This window comes from Peromyscus maniculatus, chromosome 11 (genome assembly GCF_049852395.1).
Source record: "Peromyscus maniculatus bairdii isolate BWxNUB_F1_BW_parent chromosome 11, HU_Pman_BW_mat_3.1, whole genome shotgun sequence".
NCBI lineage: Eukaryota > Metazoa > Chordata > Mammalia > Rodentia > Cricetidae > Peromyscus > Peromyscus maniculatus.
In genome coordinates, this window is record NC_134862.1 from 95,930,059 (window position 1) to 95,944,261 (window position 14,203).

General features: G+C 39.0%; 1 protein-coding gene across 1 annotated transcript in view; it reads right to left on the minus strand.

The window, feature by feature from the left end:
• Spata17 (spermatogenesis associated 17) overlaps nucleotides 1–14,203 on the minus strand; it is a 177,154-nt gene that overhangs the window by 55,190 nt on the left and 107,761 nt on the right. The window contains 2 exon segments of the mRNA XM_042258816.2: nucleotides 9,140–9,288; nucleotides 13,909–14,115. Of these exon segments, the coding sequence (XP_042114750.2) occupies nucleotides 9,140–9,288; nucleotides 13,909–14,115 (356 nt within the window).

Here is a 14,203-nt window from a genome sequence, read left to right on the forward strand (position 1 = left end):
AAGGAGGTGAAAGACTTGTATATGAACATGTTAAGACACAGAAGACAGAAAAATGAAGACACCAGAAGATGGAACAATTTCCTGTGCCCATGGATTGGTAGGATTAGTATTGTAAAAATTGCCGTCTTACCAAGGGCAATCTGCAGATTGAATGTAATCCCCATCAAAATTCTAACACAATTTTTCACAGAAACTAAAAAACAATCTTAAACTTCTTATGAAAACAAGTACTGTTGTTCATCTTTTACTCTTTAAAGGGGCCTGCCACCCAGCTCCCAAATAAATCTTAAGGCTTATTCTTAATTATGAATGCCCAGCCTCAGCTTGGCTTGTTTTTTTTTTGTCAGTTTCTCTTAAATTATCCCATCTACATTTTGCCTCTGGGCTTTTCCCATTTTCTTACTTCTGTAACTCTTACTCTTACTCAGTGGCTTGCTGTTTAGTTGGGTGGCTGGTTCCTGTTGTACTCCTTTTCTGGTTCCTTCACTCGCCTCTAGATTTCTCCTTTTATATATTCTCTCTGCCTGCCAGCCCCGCCTATCCTTTCTCCTTCCTTGCTATTGGCCAGTTCTTTATTAGACCATTAGGTGTTTTAGACAGGCACAGTAACACAGCTTCACAGAGTTAAACAAATGCAACATAAACAAAAGTGACACATCTGAAAATAATATTTTACTACAAACAAGCTAACAAAAAAGCTGGGATAGCTAAACCAACAACAAAAAGAATTGCTGCAAGTATCACCACCCCAGATTTCAGTTGTATTACAGAGCCATAATAATGAAAACAGGATGATACTGGATAGAAGCAAACTGTTTGACAGTATCAAATTGAAGATGAGGACATAAGTCCACACACCTACAGACACACTAGAGAAAAAGACAGCTTCTTCAACACATGGTGCTTATCACATGGGATGGCTGCATGCAGAGTTAAAATAGATTGTAGCTTGAGTTTTCCTGTCTTGCCCACAGTCCGGACAAATCTTTGTCACCCGCCAGTCCCACAGCCGCTCAGACTCAACCAAGTAAACACAGAGACTTATATTGCTTACAAACTGTATGGCCGTGGCAGGCTTCTTGCTAACTGTTCTTATAGCTTAAATTAATCCATTTCCATAAATCTATACCTTGCCACGTGGCTGGTGGCTTACCGGCGTCTTCACATGCTGCTGGTCATGGCGGCTGCTGGCGGTGTCTCTCTGCCTCAGCCTTCCGCTTCCCAGAATTCTCCTCTCTCCTTGTCCCACCTACTTCCTGCCTGGCCACTGGCCAATCAGTGTTTTATTTATTGACCAATCAGAGCAATTTAACATACAGACCGTCCCACAGCAATAGATCCATACTTATCACCCTGCACAAAACTCAACTCCAAATGAATCAAGGACTTCAACATAAGACCAGATACCCTGAATCTGTTAGAAGTGAAAGTGGGGAACAGGCTTGAACTCATGGCCACAGAAAAGAACTTTCTAAACAGGACACTGACAGCACAGGCACTAAGACCCGCAATTAATAAATAAGACCTTATGAAGCTGGGAAGCTCTATCCAGTAAAGGAAATCATCATTTGGACAATACAGCAGCCTACCTAATGGGAAAAGATCTTTACCATTTATACCTATGATACAGGGTTAGTATCTAGAATATATAAAGAACTAAAAAAGTTTGAATAGCAACAAAACAAATTGCCCAATTAAAAAGTGGATTATAGAACTCAATAACGTTCTCAAAATATGAAACACAAGTGGCATAGAATCACTTAAATAGGGGCTGGAGAGATGGCTCAGGGGTTAAGAGCACTGACTGCTCTCCCAGAGGTCCTGAGTTCAGTTCCCAGCACCCACATGGTGGCTCACAACCATCTATAATGATGCCCTCTTCTGGCCTGCAGGCAAAACACTGTATACCTATAAATGAGTAAGAATAAATTAAAAAAAAAAAAGAATCACTTAAATAAATGTTAAACACCCTTAGTCATCAGGGAAATGCAAATAAAAAAATACTTTGAGATACAATCTCACCGAAGTCAGAATGCCCAAGATCAATAAAACAAATGACAGCACATGCTGGCAAGGATGTGGGGCAAGGGGAACATTTATTTATTGCTGTGGGAATGCAAACTTGTATAGCTACTGCGAGAATCAGTGTGGCAGTTCTTCAGGAAGATAGGAGTAGATCTACTTTAAGATCCAGCTATACCACTGTTGAGTATATGCCCAAAGAACTCTACAACCTACACAGAGACACTTGATCATTCATGTTCATTGCGGCTCTGTATTCATAATAGCTAGCAATTGGAAACAGCACAGATGTCCATCAACTGATGGATGGATAATGAAAATGTGGTTCATTTATAGAATGGAATATTTTCTATCTGTTAAGAAAAATTAAATTATGAAATTTGCAGGTAAACGGATGGAGACAGAAAAAATCCTGAGTGAGGTAATCTAGACTCCCCACCAATAAAATTTTATGTTTTGTCTTATTTGTGGTAAGGTTTCTATATGTTGTGCTACAATCTGAATAACTTCAGAGGTTAGGTACCTAGTAAGGACTAGTGGGGAAGGAAGGATCTCCCAAGGAAGGAGAAATAGAATATACCATTATGGACAGATAAAGAAGAAAGTAGAATAGCAGGATTGAGTAGGGAGATGGATGAGAAAGAAAGGTAAAGGAGGGACCATGGGGGAGGACAACTAACACTAAAGGTCAATTGAAAACCCACATGGAAATCTGTTACTGTAGAAACTTCCTAAAACATATACATATGAAAGGAATCTAATTGAGTCACCAAATAATAGGGAGAGAATGACATAACTAGGCATCTTATGCTACCAAGTAAAACCTTCTGTGCCAGGGATGGGTTTATCTTGTTGTTGGCTATGTGGGCCCCATGGAAACCAGCAAACATCACAGGCCATTGCCAGGGTTATTGGTTGCTCTCCACAACCTGATGGTAAGGTCCTATTGCAAGAGACAATGCTTACTTATGCCATCAAACACAGAGAAGTCAAGATGGTACACAACTAAAAACTTCAGCCTTACTTGTAAACAATTATGGTCCGGAAGGTATTCTGCATAGTACAGGAGGAGAAATGTAATCATCAATATTATTAAGCTACAAATTCTGTGACCTACAGCAACAACCTGTCTGCAAGACATATTGGTATAATAGTGGCACAAATGTTATAGGAATAACCAACCACTTTTTAATTGTATGCAAGGCACACTCCATGAGATGGAACCTATACCTAACACTGCTAAAGTAGCCAGGAACCTGAGATTAACTAGGTCATAGGCCAATGGGAGAATGTACTATTATTATTTTGTTAAATGAACATAGTAATAAAATAACTCCTAATGGCATTCTGCTATGCCCATAGATTAGGGCTTCATTCAACCTCATAACAAAATTCTTATTCCTGCAGTATATGGGAATTAACACAGAGACTCACAACTGGGCAATTTGTAAAGAGTGAGGGGCTTTGGATAATTCAATCCTAAACGAAATGTCTTCATCAAAACGCTGCCCTCAGGCTCAGAGAGCAATACAAAAGAGGTAGTAATATTGTAAGAGCCAGAGGTGATAGATGACTCCATAGGAATAGTGTCTTGCAGACATAACAGGGCTGACAGGCATATGAGCTCACAGAGACTGTGGCAGCACTCATGAAACCTGCAGAGGCTCAAGCCAGATGAGGTCCTAGCACTGAGAGGTGGAAGTGGATACAGGGTCCCACCCCCAAGCAAGAAGTTCTCTCTCTGCAACTGATGCTATTTGACAACAGTCAAAGGGAGAACCAGTTTCTCCAGTGGAGTCACTGGGTCTACCAACCACATTCCAGGGTAGACTCCATGCCTGGGAGTAGCCGGACAACACAAAAGGAACTCGATATTTTTATTTTATTTAATTTATTTATTTATTTATTTATTTATTTATTTATTTATGTATGTATGTATTTATTTATTTATTTATTTTTTGGTTTTTTGAGACAGGGTTTCTCTGTGTAGCTTTGCGCCTTTTCCTGGAACTCACTTGGTAGCCCAGGCTGGCCTCGAACTCACAGAGATCCGCCTGGCTCTGCCTCCCGAGTGCTGGGATTAAAGGCGTGCGCTACCACCGCCCGGCAGGAACTCGATATTTTTGTGATCTTTTTTGTATCATTTTGGCTTTAGCAATTTTTGTCTTATGGCCTTTTTGTTTGTTTATTTCAATTTTCATTTTTGTGCTCTTGTGGGATTTTTGTTTTCTGATTGTTTTGTTTCTGATAGTTGTTTTGTTGTTGTTGAGAGGGAGAGAGAAAAATAACAAAGTTGGGTAGGTGGGGACATGGTGGGTCTGAGAAGATTTGGGGGGTAGGAAATGTGATTGAAACACATTGTATGAAGTATATTTTCATTTAAAAAGCCATAGAAAGTTTTTGGGACAAATAAAATAGCATGATTTGCTTTTATTAGTAAAACTGGGTGGGTAAGGTAGAAGGGATTTTATGGCCATTAAAATAGGAATTGCAGATTCTTCTATTAAGACTTGAAGTAGAAAGAAGAAGGGTTGAATTGGAAAGCCCCTTGTAAGATGGAATGCACAGAGCTTCAGGACTGATAGGATATGGTGATGGTGATGGAGGAGAGGGAGACCCACAGCCCACCTTGAGCAGGCAGGTGGGACCACAATTCACATTCCAGTCAAGGACAAGGAGGCCAGTGTGTCAGGCACTAAGTCTTAGACATTTGGTGAGTTACAAATGAAGATGGAGCTGAAAATGTAATTTTGGAGTGCAGAAGCAAATCTTGGACTTGTAGAAACCATTAGCAATGATGTGGTAGCTGAAGTCTCTCAGACAGAAACAACAACTCGCAGATTATATTTATATGAGATAATGTCTGACATCAGCTGATATCACTATCTTCCAACAACACTACTGTAATACTTTCCAAACCAGCTTCACTGAACACAGTATTTCTTCATAAATGCATCATTATCTGTGACTTGTCCTGTTGTTGTGACAAAATTCCTTCACAGGAGGGAATTTGATATTTACATATGGATACTTACATATGTCACACTGTATGGACAGTCTCCATTTACATTCATTTCAGGACCCCCATCCACTGAATGGTGGTACCCACATTTAAGGTGAGCCCATCCACCTCAATTAATGCCACTGGATACCAACAGATATTGCCTGAAACACGAAGCTCTGATTTGGGACTGTTCTGTTATGAACTGTAAAATGATTCCTATCCATACAAAGTCTTCCGCTCTTAACCTGTCACAGCAATTTAATTACTGACAACACGGTCCTTTGTGACCTCCTTCCAAACTTTTTCTCTAATTGTGGAAACAATGTCACACGTACACAAACATATTCTGATTGCTCCCCACACTGTTCTGCCTAGTCTCCCTTCTGTATCAACCCCATTTGACCACCAGTTCCTTCTCCAGACTCACGACTGTGGGCTCTGGAAAACAAAGACTTGTACTATGTGTGTACAGGAAATTCTCCATATGTAAGTATCAATTTCATGTATCGCTGCATCGTGTTGTGCTAAAATGTTTGATTTTGAAGATTACTGTTTGAGTTGCCGACAAGTTTCATTTAAAAAGAGTTCCATGAATTTAGCTTGGGATTAAAACCATTCCCAATGGGTTTTGAAGTGGCTCTAAATGTACTTCTGCCATTTTGTACGATGTATTTATGCAAAGCTGTAATGTCAGCACTGATGATCTGAAAATCAAAATGCCAGTCAACTTTGAAAAGTGCTGAAGATATTGTTTCCTGCAGATTCAAATATTCAACCAACTCAATTCTTTATATAAAAAAAACAACCACTTCCATTTCATTACACCCAGTTTGCTTAACCTTTGATATGTTGTAAATTGTATATATAAAATTATTTTAAAATAAATTCTATTGTGGTTTACTATCAGTTATTTGTATGCCTACATATTTATACACTTGGGGTCAAATACAAATTTCTTGAGCTTAAAAAGGGATAATGAGTGGTGAAAGTTTCTGAGGCCCATAAATTAGAGTAGTATGTGAAGCCAAGCCTGTGTTTGTAATGTGACTTCCTCCCACTTCTCGGAGAGCTGTTGTGCAGAAGTATGATGCCTGTAGCACATGCAAAGTGTGTGTGTGTGTGTGTGTGTGTGTGTGTGTGTGTGTGTGTGTGTGTGATTTATGTGCAATTGTGTGTGGGGGTGTGTGCTCCTGTGTGTGGTTGTGGGTGCCAGAAGAAGACTCTGGATGCCCTTTCTGCCTTGTTTCTTGAAACAGGGTGTCTCACTGAACCCAAAACTAGACTAGCAGAGAACCACGCCAGTGACCTCTTTTCTGTCCCTCAAAATGTAGTGTTACAGATACACATAGTCACCTTTTGAGCATGTGTGCTGGGGATTTGAAATCTGGTCCTCTGCATGAAACAAATACTATTGCCCACTGAGCAATCTTTCCCAGCCCTGATAATTAATAATTAGTTTTTATTTAGTTTCTTCTAAATTACTAGTCCTCCTTAACAATCTTTTAAGGTAACATTTCTATCCCCCTGACAGACAGGGAAATAGAGGCATGGCATGGTGAAATTACTTTCCAAAGAGTCATAAAAGCATACTGCTGATGTTGGGGTGGGGGCAAGGTTTGAACTTGCATCATGCAAATTCCTCTTAATAAAATGTAATGTCATCTTCAGACGACATGAAGGCAAAAGGCACTGTACATCAATGCAGTGCTATGGCTCTAGCCCTTGTGATCAGAAGTAAAGCTCTGCCTCTCCTGACTGATACACAGATGGTCACTGAACAAGCCTCAGGCTGGTAACAAACATCCTGCCTTTGACTTCTGGCAATTTGTTAATGTAGAAAGAGGGTCTTCCACATTTAAAATGTACATCCCTGTGTAAGTGTAAATTTCTTTCTAAGATTTCATCATGAACTTATCATCAACAGAGATATAAAGCCTCAAACATTTCTACACAAGATACAATTGTGGGTTATCCAACATACAAAAATGCAGTTGTTTCAGAATAAGTTACAAAGCATCAGTATTTCAAACCTCCTACAATGGAATTAACCTTGCACTAACTATTGAAAGCAATTTCTTATCAGATATGCTGCCAAAAGCATAAATGGTCTGTTCTTATCGAGTTTTCAGCAATTCTGACTTAGCTTATTTCTGACAGGCTTGTTAATCTTGGAAATCCTGTTAAGTATCCAAATGCTTCAGCATGAAGGGTCTTCACGAAGACCACAGGGACACATGTTACTTACATGTGGTCTGTGGGGAGTCTCAAAACACCTTCCTTTGGGAATAACACTGATACTTGATCTTGCAAGGCTGATAAAAAAAATTCTAAGAAAAGGCATCATGATATGTTTGAAAAGCATTGAAATCTCCATGAGCATCAATGAGATAACCAACAGTATCACAATTATTTTTGTAGTGAGTCTTCCCTTTCATAAACTTTACATTGTTGAAAATAGAAAAGTAATTCTGAGCTGGGTTTAGTGGTACATGTGAAACTAGCACAGACAAGGACAAGGAAGGAGGTACCAAGCTTAGGGCCAGCCTGGGCTACATGGTGAGGACCCATCTCAAAATAAAAGCAATAAAAATTCAGGACATATCTCTTTATGTATTCATGACTAAGCTTATATTTTGCCTAAATTTGAGCCACAGAATCTTATGTAATTTCTGAGGTAAATATATGTATTTTCCCCAAAACTAATAGGTCAAGGTATTTTTTTCTTACTTTTGATATATTGGGTTAACTTGGTCAGATATTCAAAGAATCTGCTAAATGTCCTATAGTTATTTCCACAACTAATAGTGGTTCCTAAATGAAAACTTAGACCATTTCTTTGGGTGCATGCCCATTTTATCTTTAAGTTTGTGAACATTTTTATTTTTCAATATTTGTTCAAAATTTCTTTATCCTAAAGAGTCATATGTATATTTCTTTTTTTTTTTTTTTTTTTTGGTTTTTCGAGACAGGATTTCTCTGTGTAGCTTTGCGCCTTTCCTGGAACTCACTTGGTAGCCCAGGCTGGCCTCGAACTCACAGAGATCCGCCTGGCTCTGCCTCCCGAGTGCTGGGATTAAAGGCGTGCACCGCCACCACCGCCCGGCTAATATTTCTTGACTGATTAAAATGATCAAAATCCCACTGTGAAGGAGAAATGCCATTCTTGTTTCTTTATACAACATATTTTAATACATTTGTAATTACTATTATATAAGTTATTGCCATGTTACATACAGTGATGGTTAGTAGTTATTGTGTATGGCATTTTATATATTATAGCATGCTATTATATAGAAATTTATAGTAGTCATTTATATCATATTAAATTATTACATTATAATTAAAATCACTTGTATTATTACCATTATCATTTAGTACATGAAATGCTAAAATACTGTTAAGATACACTGCAATAATGATTACATGAGACAGTCTGGGATAATAACAATAAGACCATTCTAGATTTACAATGGTCCATTATAAATTACACGTGAGTCTATTGTGCACAAAGCACCTTAAGAGAAAGGGAACATCAAAGAGAAGAATGTTATGTGTTAAGGCCTAAGTCACCAACACTATTAAAATAATTTACACTGAATATGCTGACAGATTAGCCTCTGTTTTTACTTATTCTCCTCAGTCTAAACTTAGCTCTTCCATTGCACCTGATGCAAGAAACTGTGATGCACTGTTGTGTTCAAACACAGCTAGTTCACAGAACATGTGCTTATTCTATTAGGTTATTTTGAAAGCATCATAAATAAATATGCATTCATTAGACACTTCAAGATTTTAGCTTCAGACATGCACAATTGTCATTTTTCCCTCTGAAAGCACCACTGGTATTCCACTCCTTTGAGAAGGACACACACAAACAGAATTTTAGGGGAGTGGCATATGGATTTGCATTTTCCCTGTGAGTGGACTATATACAATCTACCGTCAGCATTGCCCTCACTTACAACACTGTGTGCTGTAAAATGATTGCCACTCAATAGTCAGAGAACGACTTTACTTTTCTGCACAAATAAGGAAAACATTCTCTATAAAATTAGGTTAACAGGAAATACTGGAAGATTGGAATCAGCAAACACAACCCAGCTAAGCACTCACATCTTGTCGCTCACATTGCGCATCCGTTCCTCTTGCTTAAATGCCTCCCTGGCCAGCTTTAAGTGGTTGATGGGTTCTGCCACCCTCAGGGTGGGCTCCAAAGGCTTGTAACGCTGCTGCAGGACTTCATTGATGTCTCGGAAAGGTCCCTAACAAGACAGGAGGACAAATGTATTTCACTATTCAAGAGTCCCAGACACGTTGACAACTGTGGTGCTGAACTACTAAATATAATAAGTTTATTCAATTGTTTTTTAAAACATTTTTTTCGCGGAAATAAAACAAGCAAATATAAGAACAAGAATATCAGCCAGGCGGTGGTGGCATACACCTTTAATACCAGCACCTAGGAGGCAGAGGCAGGAAAAATCTCTGAGTTCAAGGCCAGCCTAGTTTACAGAGCAAGTTCCAGGACTACACAGAGAAACCCTGTCTCAAAAACAAACAAACAAGAATATCACTTATCTCCTAGAACTGTCCTCTCTCATGAAAGTGATTGTCTTAAAACTGTTTCAGATAGCAGAAGTCCTCATCATGTCAAGAAGGTTTTCATGTGTGTACTAGCAAACTCACAGCTCTATGTTGTAACTTTACAGGCACACTTTTCCAACACAACTAAAGTATGTACTTTCCCTTTTGAAGTTAGGAAAAACAAGAAAAGATTATGATCATAACTTTCCAAAAGTCCTCCTATTTTAAACAAAAGCCATTCTGTGGGTGTCAAATCTTCTATTTACTTGTTGGTTTCTTAGACATAAATGCACTTTCATCATTGTTTTATCTGAATTCTTATTCTCAGTGGTTCTGGAACTAAGGGCAGTCTCTCAGGGCTACCACTGAGAGGGGAGAGGATCCACAGATGGGCCTGGGTGACTCTTGGCACAGCCTCCTGTAAAGTAAGGTATGGAGTTACACTTGGCACCCGAGTCCACTGCTTGGCCAGCCATCATCCTGCTCAGCCTAGGCGAGCCAAAGGCATTTGCTGTGTTGTTAATGACATACTGTTTTGTATTTTTTTTCACCACTGTGTTAGAGAGGAATAATACAAAATGGACAAAGATTTCCAATCTCATTCCTTATTCTTAAAAATGTCTCCTTTAGATGGGTTATTACTAAGAAGTCGCAGCTGGAGCTTCTGTGAGTGCTGAGTGAAGACTGTAGGGCTAATAAAAAGAAATGATTCACGCCTCATTTATGTTCACTTATGTTTTACATTAATAGAAACCAATAATAGGAACCAGTTACCATAAAAGTCATGGACCGTAAATAACACAAATGGCAGATCAGTATCATCTACTACTTTCCGCAGCTGGACAGGAGGATTGCTATATTTGAAAGTGGTTAATGGATTTGTATTGGAAGTTTGCTTTTTAAAGACACATGATCATGATTCCAATCTGTTATAAAGAAATTGAAAGTCTTAAACTGGACTCTTTGCTCTTTGGCAAATATAATGGTTAAGGAATTGATATTTGGTTGTGTAATAAGTGCCAGTCACTTCTGTGGGCCCATTTTCACATGTGGAAGTCAGAGTAATAACAGGATTTCCTTTAGGAATTTCCTTTAGGAATTTTTCCTTTAGGAATTTAACAGAATTTTCCTTTAGTAATTACAGGATTTCCTGTAATGCCACACTGAGTGTTATACTCAGTGTGGCATTACAAATATGATATACCTCAAAAGTGGCAGGATGCTTATTTGTTTCAGAAATAGAATTTAAAAGGGCTTTGGACAATAGAAACATCAAAGAAATAAGAGTTCAGAAGTTGAGACCAACAGGGTCAGCAGACGCTTTAAACGTCTGTTGGAATACAAACACACACCACACACACACACACAAACACATATACCTCAGTCTCCCTTACTACCTGTCTGGAGCTCACTGGTTCTCTTGAGTGTAGAGCTGTCAGAGGAACCTTATTTAAGCAAGCGTGTAAGGAGAATGAGCTTCCTCTTCTGGGTACCTGGAAGAGCTTCTTGACCATGTCAGGCTCCTTGTCTCACTCTCAATCAGCACTCTGCCTCTGTGCTCAATGGTGCACCTCCTTGGTTAGTAAACTTGACATATTCTGACTCCTTTTTGTCACAGCTTCTGTTAGCCATCTTTAAGATCTCAGGCATAGCCTGTCCCACTCATTCCTGAAGTGACACAGGTTACTATATTTTGGAAATAACTTCAAATTTTAGATATTTCCATTGTCATCACTTTAACCAACAATTACTGGAATGTGTGGCCATCTAAGGCTCAACCTGATCCTATGGGTCCTTCTTGTATTCTCAGCCATAACTTCATAGTGTTTAATTTTGCCTTGCCTCCATCCAGGTCTTGGGTATGAAAATCAAATGCATTTCTGTTTTATGATCAATGTTATTGCATAGTTATCCTTTATTTCAAAGTGTTTATCAAAGTTTAATAGTGAAGTTTTAACTTAGCAGAGTTGTCTTATATATTCAAGAAATCATCTTCCAAATTCTAAATGCTGTGTTCAAACACTGGCATCTGGGCAGTCTTAAACGTCCTCAATGCATAGACCCTCTTATTACTGAATAAAGGAAAAGATGCTCAGCCAATGATTACATAGCAGTCCTATTGTGAATAAAAAGGAAGCCACAAGGAAAGAGGGAAGGAAGGACCCAAAGGAAGAAACAACACTAGCAAAAAGAGAAGAAAGAAAGAATGTTAAAAATGGAGGAAGAAAGGAGGTAAGGAAGAGCAGGATGGGAGGGTATATGCAGAGAAAGAGAGGGGTGTAAAGTAAAGGAGAGAAGGAAAACAGAAACAAAAGTAAATGACAAGAAATTAAATGAGAGAAAAGCAAAAAAAGAGAAAAGAGGAAGAATTGAGAAGTGAATACAATGTATATTATCAGTAGAGATGTTTTATGATTCCCTTTAAAATGTAAAAATAACAGCCAATAGTACTTATTTTGTTAGTAGTTTTGAGAGGAAAATATTTAAATAAATGCAATTGAGGGTTTAATTACAAAGAACAGAAGTACCTCACAGATAATTATAGCAATGTAGGAAGTTTTAATGCTGTAGAATGCAGGTTGGTCTTACTGAGAGGCCGACTCAGTGTCAGGCAGGGACAGGTAGTCTCTAAGATGTCTTCAGTAGGCCCTGCTTCATGCTGTGTACTGTTCTGAGTGGTCTCTTGATCTTGGATGGAAACAGCCCCCTCTTCTTGAACAAATAGAACAGGCCAGAGGTCATGGGATATCAGTTCTGGCTTCTGTTTTGAAAGCTTCCTGCCTCTTTCTCTAGGATAGCTCTCTTGGAAGGAAGTCAGAGGCCATGCTGTGGGGCAACTTTGTGGAGTGGACACTGTGAGGAAGGTCAACAACATGGTAACAACTAGCAATGTGGATGAAGGAGCCAACCAAGAGGGTCTCTTTGACTTCCTGTCCTTACAGCCCATTCAAGCCTTTAGAGGAAGCCACATCCTGGTTGACCCCCGACTACACTCATGAGAAAACTAGATTCAAATGCACTAGCCTAGGGATGCTATAAAAAGGCAAATGCATTTTGGTTTAAGGCTTTATGTTTTCTATTTCTGGTCATTGATTATTCAAGAATGGAACACAGAAACAAGCCTGGATAGGGAGTCAATGCACAGAGGTTTAACCTGCAGAGTCAAGGCCAATCCAGTTGCAGATTGACACTAGCCACAGGCAGCTGCCTTCTGCAGTTGAAATATTGAAGGGTTCACAGAGTTGTCCCTTCTGGGACTTCAGGATCGTGACAAATATCCTTCCCTCTCTCTAAGTCTACCCTGTAGCCCAGGAAGAACTTTTCATACCTAACTCTATCACAATCCAGATATAGTCAAGATTTCCTGTCTGTGCAGTGAATCTTGGAGAGTCTCCAAATCTCAAACTGGCACTTTTTAAATGATTAAAATGAAAGTCATATTTCAAATGGTACATACAATATGTGTATCATCTGAGAACAGGTTATGGTAAGTCAGTTGGAGAGCACATAAACATAAAAAATCCAGCAGTAATGGATTACTGCAGGTTCCACTGTAACAATTCACACAAAACAGTCCAGCATTTCTGCAAATAACCCATGTTCTAAATCCACACTCAGTACAATGTCCAACACCAGGAGACCATTTACCAACCTTTTGGGCAACAACTTTAACGTTACACAAATCTCATTTAAAGTTAAGTCTTTATAAGAAAGATCTTTTCTTTAAAAAAAGTAAATCATTTTTAATCATTCAACACCATGGAAAGAGTAAAAACACTTCCCATGGATGGAAGACAATACTTGCAAGCCATTTCACTTAGTAGTGTGTAGTGTGTTGTCAAAAACATGGTATCTGGTTTGTGAGTTATTTTTAAAGTAGCTAACATAAAAGTGATCATGTCTTTTGAGTCATGACTGCATAAACAGTTGGGCAATTACATATGATGAGATTATACGCATATAATTTAAAAAGAAATATATGTATATAATATGACACTCTGACATATCTTGATGGGCCTTAAGTACACTGTGATAAGTGAAATAGGCCATGATGGGACTCAGGAAAAGAGAAATGGGGAGTGTTTTGAAGAGGCTGAGGTTGGCAAGATAGAAAGAGTTTGTATGTGGCTAACAGCAGTGGTCAGCCCACAGTGTTAATGAGCCCGGTGTTAAGAAAATGTGTGCTGGAAAATGGTGACATTAACCATATGTCATGATACGCATACTTCACCACAGGAAGAGGCTAGAAGAGAGAGGATAAGACATTAATGACAGATTCACATGCGTCCACTTGGTACCTGACACCGCTTCCTGTTGATAGGTGGCAGACTTGCCGACTGAGGGAAGGAGCGGGCACTGGTGCACTCCAGCCAGTTGCTGAAGCTGCGGTAGGACTTGGTCTTGGCATTGGTGACTGGTTGGCGGCCCAAGGGCTTTGCCTTCTGTAACCGCAGCTCCCATGGGTCAGGCTGTTTTCGGAAAGGTGAATTGTATATGCCTGGAATCTAAAGAAGAACACAGCTTCTTTAATTTTCATATGAAATGAAATTTTCATGCATTTAAGGGAGAAATGGTTTAAACTCCAACTTCGGT